Genomic DNA, 16,488 nt, shown 5'->3' with positions numbered 1-16,488 from the left:
GGGAATTTTGATGAAATATTGCTCCTATGTCCATTCTGAGTCCATTTTCGGATTCAGCATGTGAATTTACCAGAAAATTCACTTTCCAGCCAGATTGGGCCAGTAGTTTCAGAGTTTGTAGCAATAATAAAAAAAAAATCAGAAATTTTGATGAATGTTGGACCTAGAAACATTACTACATCAAAATTTCATATTTATTTTTTTCGTTTGCTTTAATCTCGGAAACTACTGGTGGGATACTTACCTTACTGGTAACTTCCGAAAATGGATTCAGAATGGACCTAGTACCAATATTTCATTAAAAATCCCATCATTTTTTTATTTTTAACATTTTGTTCCATTATTTCGGGATTTGAGAAGAAGAACTACTGAAAATTCAAATTTTGGGATTAGAATTTCTAATGAATCCGAAAATGGTTTAGAATTGAACTAAGTTCAATATTTCATTAAAACTTCTGAAAAATATATTTAGAACCAATTTTACCATGAAATTCCATTTTGTCGCATAGTTTTCCAAGACTCTAATCAATCTGCTGTTTAGACTATAGTCAATCTATAGTTAGCATTATAAATTGTCTGGACTATAGCCGAAGTATAGGTTGGACTATACTCAATCTGTAGCCTGCAAATTTTCGTTGTGATCAAAGTAATTTTGGTCTTTTTTAATATACATAACTTTTATCTCAAATTAAGTGCTTGACTTTTATTATTGGTATTAAATACATTAATACAAAATTAATATTCATGTCAAACGAATATTATTTGTATTGATAACAATACATTTGTCAAACACATATGTTATTTATTTATTTAATTAAATAAATAACAAATACTTATGTTTAATCATAGAAAAGTATAACAAAAATCCCAATATAATCAGCCCATAAATAGAAAATATGATAATTTATAAATGAATTTTTTTCATACATGCAAAAATGTACAGAAAAAAAGGAAAGAATAGATTTATAAATTAAATAACAAAAAAAAAAAAAAAAAGAAAAATAAATAAAAATAAACATGTATTCAACCCATATTTAGTTTAATAATACTACTAAATTACTAAAAGGTATTTATAACTGAAAACTAGATCATAGATCATGTAGGTGCTTGAAAAAAACAAATGATGAAAATGATACATATTACAGAAATTGCTGCGGCAACGAATGTGTCTGTTGAATGGATTGAGTACGCAATTTTCAAATTAAATGCATGCAACACAAAGTGCAGCAAGCTCTTTTGTCAAATTTAATTGAACAACAAAAATAAAATCAGAGAAAAACAAAAAAAAAAAAATGTAACAGATGCATGCATGATATATCATCAGTACGTGCAAGTTGCAAATATATTTATTCTATATTTTTTCCACTTATTTTTTTATTTTATTTTATTTAAAAAGTGTGATAATAGAACATGAATTTTTAATGGGTATAAATAATGTAACGTAACGACATGTACTCGTATTATTATGTATTTGGTATTGCTACTTTAAACGATAAAAATTAATACAAGGACGAAGTTTTTTTTTTGTTTGTTTGCTTGTAAACTATTCATAGAATTAAGGTTATCGAATTAGAGAGAGAGAGAGAGAGAGATTTATGCAAATTGTTTATAATGGGAATAAACAGGGACAAATTATTGTATTAGAAATAAGCAAAGCATATTTTGAAATTGTTTTAGCTAATTAATATAAATTAAAATAATTTTTTATTACAGGTTCCTGTTCACAATATAGCGGTCTGGACAATATTGTAAGTCCATAGTACAGACCAGAGTCAGTCTATAGACCAGACTATAGTCCCGAGTATAGTCAGTCTATAGTCCAGACTGTAGTCAATCTATAGTCCAGTCTTTAGTTCAGACTATACTCTGTCTATAGTCCAGACTATAGTCAGTCTATAGTCCAGACTATAGTCAGTCTATAGTCCAGACTATAGTCAGTCTATAGTCCAGACAACAGTCACTCTATAGTCCAGACAATAGTCATTCTATAGGCCAGACTATAGTCATTCTATAGTCCAGACTATAGTCATTCTATTGCCCAGACTATAGTCATTCTATAGTCCAGACTATAGTCAGTCTATAGTCCAGGCTATAGTCAGTCTATAGTCCAGACTATAGTCCAGTCTATAGTCCAGAGTATAGTCCAGATTATAGTCCAAACTATAGTCAGTCTATAGTCCAGACTATAGACAGTCTATAGTCCAGACTATAGACAGTCTATAGTCCAAGCTATAGTCCAGACTTCAGTCAGTCTATAGTCCAGACTATGGTCAGTCTATAGACCAGATTATAGTCAGTCTATAGTCCAGACTATATTCAGTCTATAGTTCAGACTATAGTCATTCTATAGTCCAGACTATAGTCATTCTAAAGTCCAGACTATAGTCAGACTATTGTGCAGACTATAGTCAGTCTATAGTCCAGACTATAGTCAGTCTATAGTCCAGACTATAATCAGTCTATAGTCCAGACTATAGTCAGTCTATAGTCCAGACTATAGTCAGTCTATAGTCCAGACTATAGTCAGTCTATAGTCCAGACTATAGTCAGTCTATAGTCCAGACTACAGTAAGTCTATAATCCAGACTATAGTAAGTCTATAGTCCAGACTATAGTAAGTCTATAGTCTAGACTATAGTAAGTCTATAGTCAAGACTATAGTCAATCTATAGTCCAGACTATAGTCAGTCTATAGTCCATACTATAGACAGTCTATAGTCCAAGCTATAGTCCAGACTTCAGTCAGTCTATAGTCCAGACTATGGTCAGTCTATAGACCAGATTATAGTCAGTCTATAGTCCAGACTATATTCAATCTATAGTTCAGACTATAGTCATTCTATAGTCCAGACTATAGTCATTCTAAAGTCCAGACTATAGTCAGACTATTGTGCAGACTATAGTCAGTCTATAGTCCAGACTATAGTCAGTCTATAGTCCAGACTATAGTCAGTCTATAGTCCAGACTATAGTCAGTCTATAGTCCAGACTATAGTCAGTCTATAGTCAAGACTATAGTCAGTCTATAGTCCAGACTATAGTCAGTCTATAGTCCAGACTATAGTCAGTCTATAGTCCAGACTACAGTAAGTCTATAGTCCAGACTATAGTAAGTTTATAGTCCAGACTATAGTAAGTCTATAGTCCAGACTATAGTCAATCTATAGTCCAGACTATAGTCAGTCTATAGTCCAGACTATAGTCAGTCTATAATACAGACTATAGTCAGTCTATAATACAGACTATAGTCAGTCTATAACACAGACTATAGTCAGTCTATAAAACAGACTATAGTCAGTCTATAATACAGACTATAGTCAGTCTATAGTACAGACTATAGTCAGTCTATAGTACAGACTATAGTCAGTCTATAGTTCAGACTATGGTCAGTCTATATTCCAGACAGTTCAGACTATAGTCAGTCTATTTACAGACTATATTTAGTCAACTATATTTAGTCGATCGTCCGAACTATAGTTAGTCTACAGATTATATTCAGTATATAGTCCAGACTATAGTCAGTCTATAGTCTAGAGTTTTTATTAAATATCTCAATATTTGGATTTTAAGTCCAGACTATAGTCAGGCTATGGTCCAGACTATATTCAGTATATAGTCCAGACTATAGTCAGTCTATAGTCCAGACTATATTCAGTATATAGTCCTGACTATAGTCAGTCTATAGTCCAGACAATAGTTAGTCTATAGTCCAGACTATAGTTAGTCTATAGTCCAGACTATAGTTAGTCTATAGTCCAGACTATAGTTAGTCTATAGTCCAGACTATAGTTAGTCTATAGTCCAGACTATAGTTAGTCTATAGTCCAGACTATAGTTAGTCTATAGTCCAGACTATAGTTAGTCTATAGTCCAGACTATAGTTAGTCTATAGTCCAGACTATAGTTAGTCTATAGTCCAGACTATAGTTAGTCTATAGTCCAGACTATAGTTAGTCTATAGTCCAGACTATAGTCCAGACTATAGTAGTCTATAGTCCAGACTATAGTTAGTCTATAGTCCAGACTATAGTTAGTCTATAGTCCAGACTATAGTTAGTCTATAGTCCAGACTATAGTTAGTCTATAGTCCAGACTATAGTTAGTCTATAGTCCAGACTATAGTTAGTCTATAGTCCAGACTATAGTTAGTCTATAGTCCAGACTATAGTTAGTCTATAGTCCAGACTATAGTCAGTCTATAGTCCAGACTATAGTCAGTCTGTAGTCCGGACTATAGTCAGTCTGTAGTCCGGACTATAGTCAGTCTATAGTCCGGAGTATAGTTAGTCTATAGTCCGGAGTATAGTCAGTCTATAGTGCGGACTATAGTCAGTTTATAGTCCAGACTATAGTCAGTCTATAGTCCAGACTATAGTCAGTCTATAGTCCAGACTATAGTTAGTCTATAGTCCAGACTATAGTTAGTCTATAGTCCAGACTATAGTTAGTCTATAGTCCAGACTATAGTCAGTCTATAGTCCAGACTATAGTCAGTCTATAGTCCAGACTATAGTCAGTCTATAGTCCAGACTATAGTCAGTCTGTAGTCCGGACTATAGTCAGTCTGTAGTCCGGACTATAGTCAGTCTATAGTCCGGACTATAGTCAGTCTATAGTCCGGAGTATAGTTAGTCTATTGTCCGGACTATAGTCAGTCTATAGTCCGGAGTATAGTTAGTCTATTGTCCGGAGTATAGTTAGTCTATAGTCCGGAGTATAGTCAGTCTATGTCCAGACTATAGTCAGTCTATAGTCCAGACTATATTCAGTCTATAGTCCAGACTATAGTCAGTCTATAGTCCAGACTATAGTCAGTCTATAGTCCAGACTATAGTCAGTCTATAGTCCAGACTATAGTCAGTCTATAGTCCAGACTATAGTCAGTCTATAGTCCAGACTATAGTCAGCCTATAGTCCAGACTATAGTCAGTCTATAGTCAAGACTATAGTCAGTCTATAGTCCAGACTATAGTCAGTCTATAGTCCAGACTATAGTCAGTCTATAGTCCAGACTACAGTAAGTCTATAGTCCAGACTATAGTAAGTTTATAGTCCAGACTATAGTAAGTCTATAGTCCAGACTATAGTCAATCTATAGTCCAGACTATAGTCAGTCTATAGTCCAGACTATAGTCAGTCTATAATACAGACTATAGTCAGTCTATAATACAGACTATAGTCAGTCTATAACACAGACTATAGTCAGTCTATAAAACAGACTATAGTCAGTCTATAATACAGACTATAGTCAGTCTATAGTACAGACTATAGTCAGTCTATAGTACAGACTATAGTCAGTCTATAGTTCAGACTATGGTCAGTCTATATTCCAGACAGTTCAGACTATAGTCAGTCTATTTTACAGACTATATTTAGTCAACTATATTTAGTCGATCGTCCGAACTATAGTTAGTCTACAGATTATATTCAGTATATAGTCCAGACTATAGTCAGTCTATAGTCTAGAGTTTTTATTAAATATCTCAATATTTGGATTTTAAGTCCAGACTATAGTCAGGCTATGGTCCAGACTATATTCAGTATATAGTCCAGACTATAGTCAGTCTATAGTCCAGACTATATTCAGTATATAGTCCTGACTATAGTCAGTCTATAGTCCAGACAATAGTTAGTCTATAGTCCAGACTATAGTTAGTCTATAGTCCAGACTATAGTTAGTCTATAGTCCAGACTATAGTTAGTCTATAGTCCAGACTATAGTTAGTCTATAGTCCAGACTATAGTTAGTCTATAGTCCAGACTATAGTTAGTCTATAGTCCAGACTATAGTTAGTCTATAGTCCAGACTATAGTTAGTCTATAGTCCAGACTATAGTTAGTCTATAGTCCAGACTATAGTTAGTCTATAGTCCAGACTATAGTTAGTCTATAGTCCAGACTATAGTCCAGACTATAGTTAGTCTATAGTCCAGACTATAGTTAGTCTATAGTCCAGACTATAGTAGTCTATAGTCCAGACTATAGTTAGTCTATAGTCCAGACTATAGTTAGGGTAGTTAGTCTATAGTCCAGACTATAGTTAGTCTATAGTCCAGACTATAGTTAGTCTATAGTCCAGACTATAGTCAGTCTATAGTCCAGACTATAGTCAGTCTGTAGTCCGGACTATAGTCAGTCTGTAGTCCGGACTATAGTCAGTCTATAGTCCGGAGTATAGTTAGTCTATAGTCCGGAGTATAGTCAGTCTATAGTGCGGACTATAGTCAGTCTATAGTCCAGACTATAGTCAGTCTATAGTCCAGACTATAGTCAGTCTATAGTCCAGACTATAGTTAGTCTATAGTCCAGACTATAGTTAGTCTATAGTCCAGACTATAGTTAGTCTATAGTCCAGACTATAGTCAGTCTATAGTCCAGGACTATAGTCAGTCTATAGTCCAGACTATAGTCAGTCTGTAGTCCGGACTATAGTCAGTCTGTAGTCCGGACTATAGTCAGTCTATAGTCCGGACTATAGTCAGTCTATAGTCCGGAGTATAGTTAGTCTATTGTCCGGACTATAGTCAGTCTATAGTCCGGAGTATAGTTAGTCTATTGTCCGGAGTATAGTTAGTCTATAGTCCGGAGTATAGTCAGTCTATGTCCAGACTATAGTCAGTCTATAGTCCAGACTATATTCAGTCTATAGTCCAGACTATAGTCAGTCTATAGTCCAGACTATAGTCAGTCTATAGTCCAGACTATAGTCAGTCTATAGTCCAGACTATAGTCAGTCTATAGTCCAGACTATAGTCAGTCTATAGTCCAGACTATAGTCAGCCTATAGTCCAGACTATAGTCAGCCTATAGTCCAGACTATAGTCAGCCTATAGTCCAGACTATAGTCAGTCTATAGTCCAGACTATAGTCAGTCTATAGTCCAGACTATAGTCAGTCTATAGTCCAGACTATAGTCAGTCTATAGTCCAGACTATAGTCAGTCTATAGTCCAGACTATAGTCAGTCTATAGTCCAGACTATAGTCCAGACTATGGTCAGTCTATAGTCCAGACTATAGTTCAGACTATGGTCAGTCTATAGTGCAGACTATGGTCAGTATATAGTCCAGACTATAGTCAATCTATAGACCATACTGTGGTCAGTTTTTATTTAATATATAATCTCAATATTTGGATTTTAAGGGTCTTGATAATTTTGAACTAGTGAATTTGTAAATTTGTGATTAATAAAGTGAAAATTTTGAAAGTGAGCTTTTTGGACGTGAGTTAGGATATAGTTGAGCGGGTGATAGCGATTAAGTCTTAAGGTGACGATAGTAGGTGGTGTTAGTAGTGACTCTTTAGATTATGTTTAAAATATTTAAGTTAATTACAAAAAAAGTTAAATTTGCCTTATATGTTTGATGATGTTGTTGTTGTTCTTGAACTTGTTGTGATGACAGTTTATCACTATTGTTGTTGTTGTTGTTCTTAGACTGTTTAGTTTTCTGTAATAGTTCAGTGGAGGAGGTTCTAGCTGTAACCCTGGAGGATGATGAGGCGGAGGAGGCCACTGTTGATGAAGGGGAGATTGAAGTTTTGGTTTTTGTTGTTGATGTTGATGAAGTGGTTATTGTTGTTGTAGTAGTAGAAGACGATGTAGATGAAGTTATTAAAGTGTTATTTAAATCCTTTAAAATGGATGAATTAGATGACAATAATGATGATGAGGATATTTGTGGTTTTTGTTGTTGCTTTAAAGCTAAAGAGGATTTTTTTGATATGGCTCGTTTGGAGGTTGATGATGAAGAAGAAGAAGATAGCAATGACATGGGTGACCATAAAAATAAATTCATTTTCTTAAATAGTTTGGTAGTATGACTTGGTAATGATAATAATGATAATGCTGTTAACGAAGAGGAAGATGTTGATTTTGATGTTAATGATGTTGTATTGAAAGCTGGTAATTTTACAGCATTTACAGATGTATTCTTCGAATTCAATGACGTTGATGTTATTGTTGATGATGAAGAAGTGGAGATGTTGTTGGAGTTTAAGGAGTAAGAAGTATAACTACCACCAATTCCATTAGTGTTCTCTTTATCAATTGATTTATCTTTATGCTGTTAGGGGTTTTTTTTTATAAATTACAAATAATTTATATTTTTTTTGCATTTATTTGATGTTTTTTTTATTTAAAAAAAGGGAAAAAAGAGAAGAGGAAAGAAACAAAATTTGCAAAAAAAAGAAGAAATATTTGAACAATTACAATACAATACCATCAGTATCACTCAATGTATGATAAAAAAAAATAGGAAACGTATATAGTAGCTGAGCAGTTAAAGGGTGTGTTAAGCGGAGGTTCACATATCATGTTCGAAAATTCAAAAAAAAAATTTCGAAATTCTTGAAACAACTAAAAATGATTTTGTAAACTCCATATTTTATTTTAATAAAATTATTTCTTAATTTCCAGCATTTTTCAGAATTTCGAAATTAAAAATTTTGAATTTTCGAAAATTCGAAATTTTTAATTTCTTAGAAAAATTTATGAAAATTTAAATTTTATTAATTTTTTGACTTATTTAGTGTAAAATATTCATATTAAGGTTATTTTCGCTCATATTTTTGCTCATTTAAGATAATTTCGAAATTTTCGAACTTAAGTTCGAATTTTCGAACATCCCAAAAAAAAGTTCTTTTTTTCACCTTGAAAGTATAAAAACACTTTAAAACCCGATTTTGCCACTTTTTTGATTTAGTTTACATAATTTTAAAATTTTCGAACTTAAGTTCGAAAATTTCGAAATTAGCTATAATAAAAAAAAAATATGAAAAACCTCTTAATTCATAGTTATATTATTAAAAATGATCAAATTAACTTTTTTGGCATGTTCGAAAATTCGAACTTAAGTTCGAAAATTTTAGAATTATGTAAACTCAATCAAAAAAGTGGCAAAATAGGGTTTTAAAGTGTTTTTATACTTTCAAGGTGAAAAAAAGAACTTTTTTTTGGGATGTTCGAAAATTCGAACTTAAGTTCGAAAATTTCGAAATTATCTTAAATGAGCAAAAAGTGGCAAAATAGGGTTTTAAAGTATTTTTATACTTTCATTGTGATTTTATACACATTTTCAAACAACTTTGGAAAGTTTAGAAATTCGAAATTAAGATTTTGAAATTCGAACTTAAGTTCGAAAATTTCGTAATTATGTAAAATGATTAAGAAAAAGTGGCAAAATCGGGTTTAAAAGTGTTTTTATACTTTCAAGGCGATTTTTATACACATTTTCGAAAGTTTTGAAATTCGAAATAAAGATTTTGAAATTCGAATTTAAGTTCGAAAATTTCGAAATTATGTAAAGAGTTTTTATACTTTAAGAATGATTTTTACAAAAAAAATTTAAAAAATTTTGAAATTCGAAATTAATTTTTAAAAAAGATTTTAAAATTCAAAATTAAATATTTTTATGGAAATTATCTTAAATGTGCAAAAAATAATTAGAATTGTTATGATATTGTTTTAGTTGGAAATTTAATTTTATTAAAAAATTTGGAAAATTTTGAAATTTTAAAAAATATTTTGAAATTTTTTTAAAAAATTTGGAAATTTGAAAAAAATGTTATATTCAAAATTGGATTTTCTTAAGTAAATTTATAAAAAATAAGAATTTTACTTAAAAATCGAAAAATTAAACTTTTTTAGGAAAGTTCGAAACTTTCGAACTTAAGTTCGAAACTTTCGAAATTATGCAAAATGTCCAAAAAATAGGTAAAATAGTGTTTTATAGTGTTCTTTTAGTTTGAAATTGAGTTTTATAAAATTTTTTAAAATTGTTGTTGAAAATTTCGAAATTCGAAAAATGATTTTGAAATTCGAAATTGAATTTGCTTTAATAAAACAGTGAAATATTAACTTATTATTAATAATTTTGCTTAGAACTTTCAAAATATGATGTTTTAGCACATGTTCGAAAATTCGAACTTAAGTTCGAAAATTTCGATATGTTCGAAATTTTGTAAAATAAGCAAAAATTTACTAAACTAGTGTTTTATAGAGTTTTAGTTTGAAATTAAGTTTTATTTAAATTTTTAAAATTTTTTCTGAAAATTTCGAAATTTGAAAATAAGATTTTGAAATTCAAAATTGAATTTTCTTTAGTAGAACCATGAAAAACTTGCTAATTATTAATAATTTTGCTTAGAACTTTCAAAATATAATGTTTTGGCACATGTTCGAATATTCGAACTTAAGTTCGAAAATTTCGAAATTATGAAAAATGAAGAAAATTTCATAGCAATAGTGTTCTAATGCTTTTTTAGCTTTACTTTGATTAAATTTAAACATTTTTTAACATGTTCGAAAATTCGAAATTCTGTTTTATTGCCCAAATTCTAATTTCAAAAAATTTTCTTTACTTTTTTGTTGAAAAATTACTTAGTAATTAGTTATTTTGCTTATATCTTTCAAAATATGATATTTTACGCAATGTTCGAAAATTCGAACTTAAGTTCGAAAATTTCGAAATCATGAAAAATGTGGAAAATTTCATAGCAAAAGTATTTTAATGCCTTTTTAGCTCTACTTTGATTAAATTTAAACATTTTTTAACATGTTCGAAAATTCGAACTTAATTTCGAAACTTAATTTTTGAACTAAAAATGGTAGTTTTCAATTGTCTATAGCCTAATTGTTAGTTTCAAATAACTTTCATCACTTTTTTAGACAATTTTCAACACCCTTTAACTTTTTTTTCATCTGCCTTGTCTACAAAAATATCTTTAGAATAATGTATGTATGTATTTTAAAGAAGGAAAGGAATGTTAAAATAAAAAAGTAGTAAGAATAGTAGTTACATTTTGTAGTAATATGTAATGTTGTTGCTATTGCAGCAACTACTACTACAAGTACTTATACTTACTTACACTTCTACTACTAACTGGTTAAAGAAAAAAAAAAAATAGTCTATAGATTCACAATTCAATATTTAGAAATAAAATATTCGAATAAGAATCTCTGGGTATATGAAATACTATAAATTTCATATATAACTAACGTTACACTATCAAATAGGTGAGTAGTAGTGAGTACCCTAGTATAAGTCTAAGTATAAGTATGTATTTTAAATGACTAAATGTTGCGGTACACATTGTGATAGTGTGCTATTTGCTTTTGGTATGTGTGTGTATTGGAGTGTATGTAAATAATTTTTATTGAATACGTAATTTAAATATAATGATGCCATAAAATATAATTTAATACTTTTTTTTTTCTTTTCGTTTTGGTTTTCTTTCATTCATTCACTACAATTTTTTTATTTATTTTCTTATTTCTTTAATTTTTCACTTCATCTCATTTGTGGGTGATATAGTATTTGGCAAAAAGTACTACAATATAACTTTTCAAAAGAGGAAAAAAGGGGAAGAGGGATAGGGAAAGAGTATTACTTCAAAATAAAAGGAAAAATATATTTTTGTATGAAGGTAAAAATTCGCCCTCAAGGAAGAACATGTTGAGAAATGTTTAGAAAGTTGTATGGAAACAGTAAAATAAAATACATTTAAAGATTTTCTTTTTGTAAATTAATACCATTTGACAAAAGCTTTAAGTTTAAAATTAAGTAATTTTGAGAAAACTGCTAATTTTCTATAGAGAAAATAGATTATCAGCCTGTTTTTCTAAAACAATTTAGTTCTCACACGAACATTTCATTTTATTACGATCAAGTTTAAAATTAGGTTTTTATAAAACATTTCAAAGTTTTCGTTTAAAAATGTCTAAAATGAAATGAGCTTTTTCTATCGTAACAGAACATTATTGCCTACGTATTTCATTTCTGAATTTTTAAATATTTTTTCATGTAGTAATAAGGTGTTTGGTGTTAACCTTAAAAAATAAACAAAAATAAAATAATTTTAGAAAAAAATTGAAATTATGAAAAAATGTTTTTTTAAAAACAACATGAAAATTGTATGCAATGTCTCAAGAAATTTAAAGGTTTGTATTGCGAATTACATTCTGGTTCAAATGGCCACATATTATTACGTATTTTGGTAAAATTTTCGTTGTTTTTTGGGCAAACGAAAGGCCTTTGCCTATCGTCTATTTCTGACATTTCTTTCGTTTATTACGAACGAATTCATTTTCTAAAAACCAAAAATATATGTATGGAAAAATAAAGCTCTTTCGTTGTCACTCACATGAAAATTTATTTTTTCGTTACAAAAACGTAAAGCCAATTTCGTTCGTTATTTTTAAGAACGAAGACAAATTTGCATTTTAGAAAAACAAGCTGTATATCTTTTGAAGTCAGTCAAAGGTATAGATTATAGTCGTGATATAGTCAATCGGTAGTCTTGACATAGTTAGTCCATGTAGAGACTATAGTTAATTTATTGTCTAGAATATTGTCTGCAAATAGTGCAGAATATAGTTAGTCTACAGTCCATACTATAGTCAATCTATAGACCAGACTATAGTCCAGACTATATTCAGTTTATAGTCTATAGTTCAGACTATAGTGCAGACAAAGTCAAGATTATGGTGAATCTATAGACCAGACTATAGTCATACTAACGTCCAGACTATAGTCTGTCTATAGTCCAGCCTATATTCAGTCTATAGCCCAGACTATAGTAAGTCTATAGTCAAGACTAAAGTCAGTCTCTAGGCTATAGTCAGTCTATAGTCCAGACTATAGTCAGTTTGCAGTCCAGACTATAGTCAATCTGCAGTCCAGACTATTGTCTATCTATAGACTAGACTATAGCCAATATATAGTCAATCTATAGACCAGATTATATTCCAGACTAAATTCAGTCTATAGCCCAGACTATGGTCAGTCTATAGTCCAGGATATAGTCAGTATATAGTCTAGCCTATATTCAGTCTATAGTGCAGACAATAGTAAGTCATAGGTCAAGATTATGGTGAATCTATAGACTAGACTATTGCCAGACTGAAGTGCAGACTAGTCTGTCTATAGTCCAGCCTATATTCAGTCTATAGTCCAGACTATGGTTAGTCTATTTATAGTCCAGCCTAAATTCAGTCTATAGTTCAGACTATAGTAAATCTATAGTGCAGACTATAATTAGTCTATAGTCCAGACTACAGACTAAGTATAGTCTGGACTATAGTCAGTGTGTAGTCCAGACTATAGTCAACCTATGGTTTAGACTATAGGCAGTCTATTGTCCAGGCAATAGCCAGTCTATAGTCTAGACTATTGTACATACTCTAATCAGTCTACATTCTAGACTATTGTCCGGACAATAGTCCAGACTATAGTAAGTCTATTGTCCGTCTATAGTCCATGCTATAGTATAGACGATAGTCACTCTATAGTCCAGACTATAGTCCGTCTATCTATTTAGTCTATAGTACAGACCGAATATTATACATCTAAAGTCCAGATTATAGGTAGTCTAAAGTCCAGACTATTGCCAATCTATAGTCCAAACTATCATTAGTCTATAGTCCAGACTATATTCAGTCTTTATTCCAGGCTATAGTCGGTCTGTAGTCCGGACTATAGGCAGTCTATAGGCTACATTCAGTGTATAGTTCAGACAATAGTTTGACTGTATCCCAGATGTTAGTCAATCTATAGTACAGATTATAGACAGTTTATAGTCCAGATTATAGTCAGTCTAAGGTTCAGACTATAGGCAGTCTATAGTCTAGACTAAAGTCTATATATAGACCAGACTATAGTCTATATGTAGTCAATCTATAGTCCAGACTACATTCAGTCTATAATACTGACTATAGACAGTCTATAGTCAGTCCAGCGTATATTGGGTCTATAGTGCAGATAATAGTCAATCATAACTCAAGATTATGGTGAATCTATAGACCAGACTATAGTTAGACTAAAGTCCAGACAAAGTCAGTCTCTAGACTATAGTCAGTCTACAGTCCAGACTATAGTCCGTTTGTAGTCCAGCTTAAATTCAGTCTATAGTTCAGAATATAGTTATTCTATAGTCCAGATTATAGGTAGTCTATAGACCAGACTATAGTCAGTCTAAAGTTCAGATTACAGTCAATCTATAGTCCAGACTATAATTAGTCTATAGTCCAGACTATAGTCAGTATATAGCCCAGACTATAGTCAGTCTGTGGTCCAGACTATAGTCCGTTTATAGTCCAGCCTAAATTCAGTCTATTGTTCAGACTATAGTTATTTTAACCAGATTCAAGTAAGTTTATAGTCCTTATAATATTCAGTCTATTGTCCAGTATTCATCCAGACTATAGTCTGAAATAAAGCCTATTATATAGCCTAGATAATAATAAGATATTTAATAGCGGTTTTAATGACAAAACGTGTTTCCCTTTAAAATAACTTTTTTTTTCTATTTTTATTTGTTTTTATAAAAATTCCTTAAGGTGGATAACCTTTTTTACTACTATTAATCTGAAAAGATCAATTTAAGCTGACACCGACCCAGTTTTTTTTGTTTCGTTATAGTGATGAATAAAGAAATTTATTTGTTTTTATTAGGTACTAATAACTTGTTTACTATAAATAAGTTATGATAGAAAATATTCCAAACTATTACTTTCTATTTATTTACTATAAGTTAGACTTTAGATAAAGAGAAAATTACTTAACCATATTAATTGTTGTTAATTTTTTTATGATAATTAATTATTTTATAGAACATATGTATTATATAGTTTCATCTAGTCAGCATTACAAAAAAATAAAACATTGCACTTACAGCACAGATTAATGATAAAATGATTCATTTAAAAAGTTCAAAAACCTTTTGAAAATATAAATATGGAATTTGTAACAATTTAATTAATTAGAAATTTTATTTTAATTTGTTTAAATTATTTTTATAAATTTGTTTTTTTGGGATTTGTTGAAGTTGTAGGGAAAAAACTATGGAATTAAATTGGAAAAGGGTGGAAAACTTTTCGAGTTTTGTAGGAAATGGTTTTAAAATAGTACAACCCTAATATTTAAAGTGTTAATAGGGAAATTGATTGTTTTAAATTACTTTAGCGACGTAATCAAATAAAAGAATTTTCAAGAAAAAACTTGAGATCGTTTACTCAGTGCGTAATTATAGTTTTTTCTCGTATCTAGTAGAACCAACAAGTATCTAGTATCTAGTGAACCATTCTATATAGAAAACTATCGTCATTTTACCGATCGTTAACAGTAGAACTGTTTTTTTTTTTTCAAACTCATTTCTTATTCAAATTATCAATTTCCGATTTAAATCGCGCGACTAATTGTCATAGAATAACAATAATGGTTATAACGTCAATTTTTCTAACTAGATTTAGAAAAAAATATATATGTATTTAGATCATGTACTGAACTATTTAAGTGCACTATCTGTTTAACTATATAGCTTTCTGCAGTTCTATATACTGATCAAGTTCACTGCAAAGAATTAAATTAATCAGTTTAATTTTATGTTGAGTTAACGGGGTCAACATCTCTTTGACTTGTCGTTCGGTCGTCTCAGCGTATTCGTTTGCTATCTGCCATTATAAATGATTTTTTTTTTGTTAAAAAAAAACTAGTTTTTCATTGAATTTTTATATAGTTTTAATTTTACAAAGACTATATTGTTTTAATTAAAACTTTTAAACTAATAATTTGTTGTTAATTTTAATGTAATTTGAAATAATATACAAATTAATAATAATGTTGTTTAAAACAACTGGCAATTGCACGTTGTTTTCACAAAAAAACATTTAAACCTCCTTTAACACGCTAGATTAGCTTTATGTTTTTAATTAATGAAGACATTTAGCAGTTTTCCTTACAACAAACAATTTATTTTCTTTTTTATTTAATTTTTTCATTTAAAAACATTTTTGGAAAATTTTTTATTCGGATAATTTTAATCGATTAATCGAATAATTTTAATCGAAAGTTTAAAAAAAGTGTTTAATCGATTAATCGTATATTTTAATCGAATAATCGCTTTGAATTAATCGATTATTCGAATATCTTTTTACATAAAATTTAAAACAAACCTTAATAAATAAGCAAACTATTTTTTTATTTAATTTTTTCATTGAAAAAAAAATTTCAAAAATTTTTATTCGGATAATTTTAATCGATTAATCGAATAATTTTAATCGATTAAAATAATTAAAATTTTTTTAATCATTAACAAAGAAAATTAAAAAAAAAATAAATCGAGTAACCGATTAATTTTAATCGATTAATCTCTGCAATTTAATCGATTATTCGAATAAATTATTACCTAAAACTTCAATCAATTATTTTTTTTATTAAAATATAAGATTTAAAAGAAAACGTTTAATCGATTAATCGCATATTTTTAATCGAATAATCGCTTTAAATTAATCGATTATTCGAATATATTTTTACATAAAACTTAAATCAAACCTTAATAAATAAGCTAAAAGCTAAGTTTTTATTAATATACAAGATTTTGAAAAATATTCGGATAATTTTCTACGAATAACCGTATTAAATGTCATAATTTTAACGTTTGAGTATTTTTAATGGAATAATTTAAGATTTTTAGAAATTTAATCGAATAACCG

At 29.8% G+C, this 16,488-nt stretch overlaps 1 protein-coding gene across 1 annotated transcript in view; it reads right to left on the bottom strand.

Moving 5' to 3' along the window:
• LOC119610099 (galactosylgalactosylxylosylprotein 3-beta-glucuronosyltransferase P-like) overlaps positions 1 to 16,488 on the bottom strand; it is a 42,129-nt gene that overhangs the window by 12,750 nt on the left and 12,891 nt on the right. Inside the window, exons 4-5 of the mRNA XM_037965198.1 lie at positions 8,017 to 8,062; positions 7,352 to 7,512 (exon numbers count right to left, since the gene is read on the bottom strand). Coding sequence (XP_037821126.1) covers positions 7,352 to 7,512; positions 8,017 to 8,062 — 207 coding nt within the window. The remainder of the gene's footprint in view (positions 1 to 7,351; positions 7,513 to 8,016; positions 8,063 to 16,488) is intronic.

The sequence above is a fragment of the Lucilia sericata genome, unplaced genomic scaffold (assembly GCF_015586225.1).
Source record: "Lucilia sericata isolate MDLA Ls3-8-SP2 unplaced genomic scaffold, ASM1558622v1 Contig001117F_arrow, whole genome shotgun sequence".
Lineage (NCBI taxonomy): Eukaryota > Metazoa > Arthropoda > Insecta > Diptera > Calliphoridae > Lucilia > Lucilia sericata.
The sequence above is the reverse complement of the archived record's forward strand: the minus strand, read 5'-3'. Positions and strand labels throughout refer to the sequence as shown.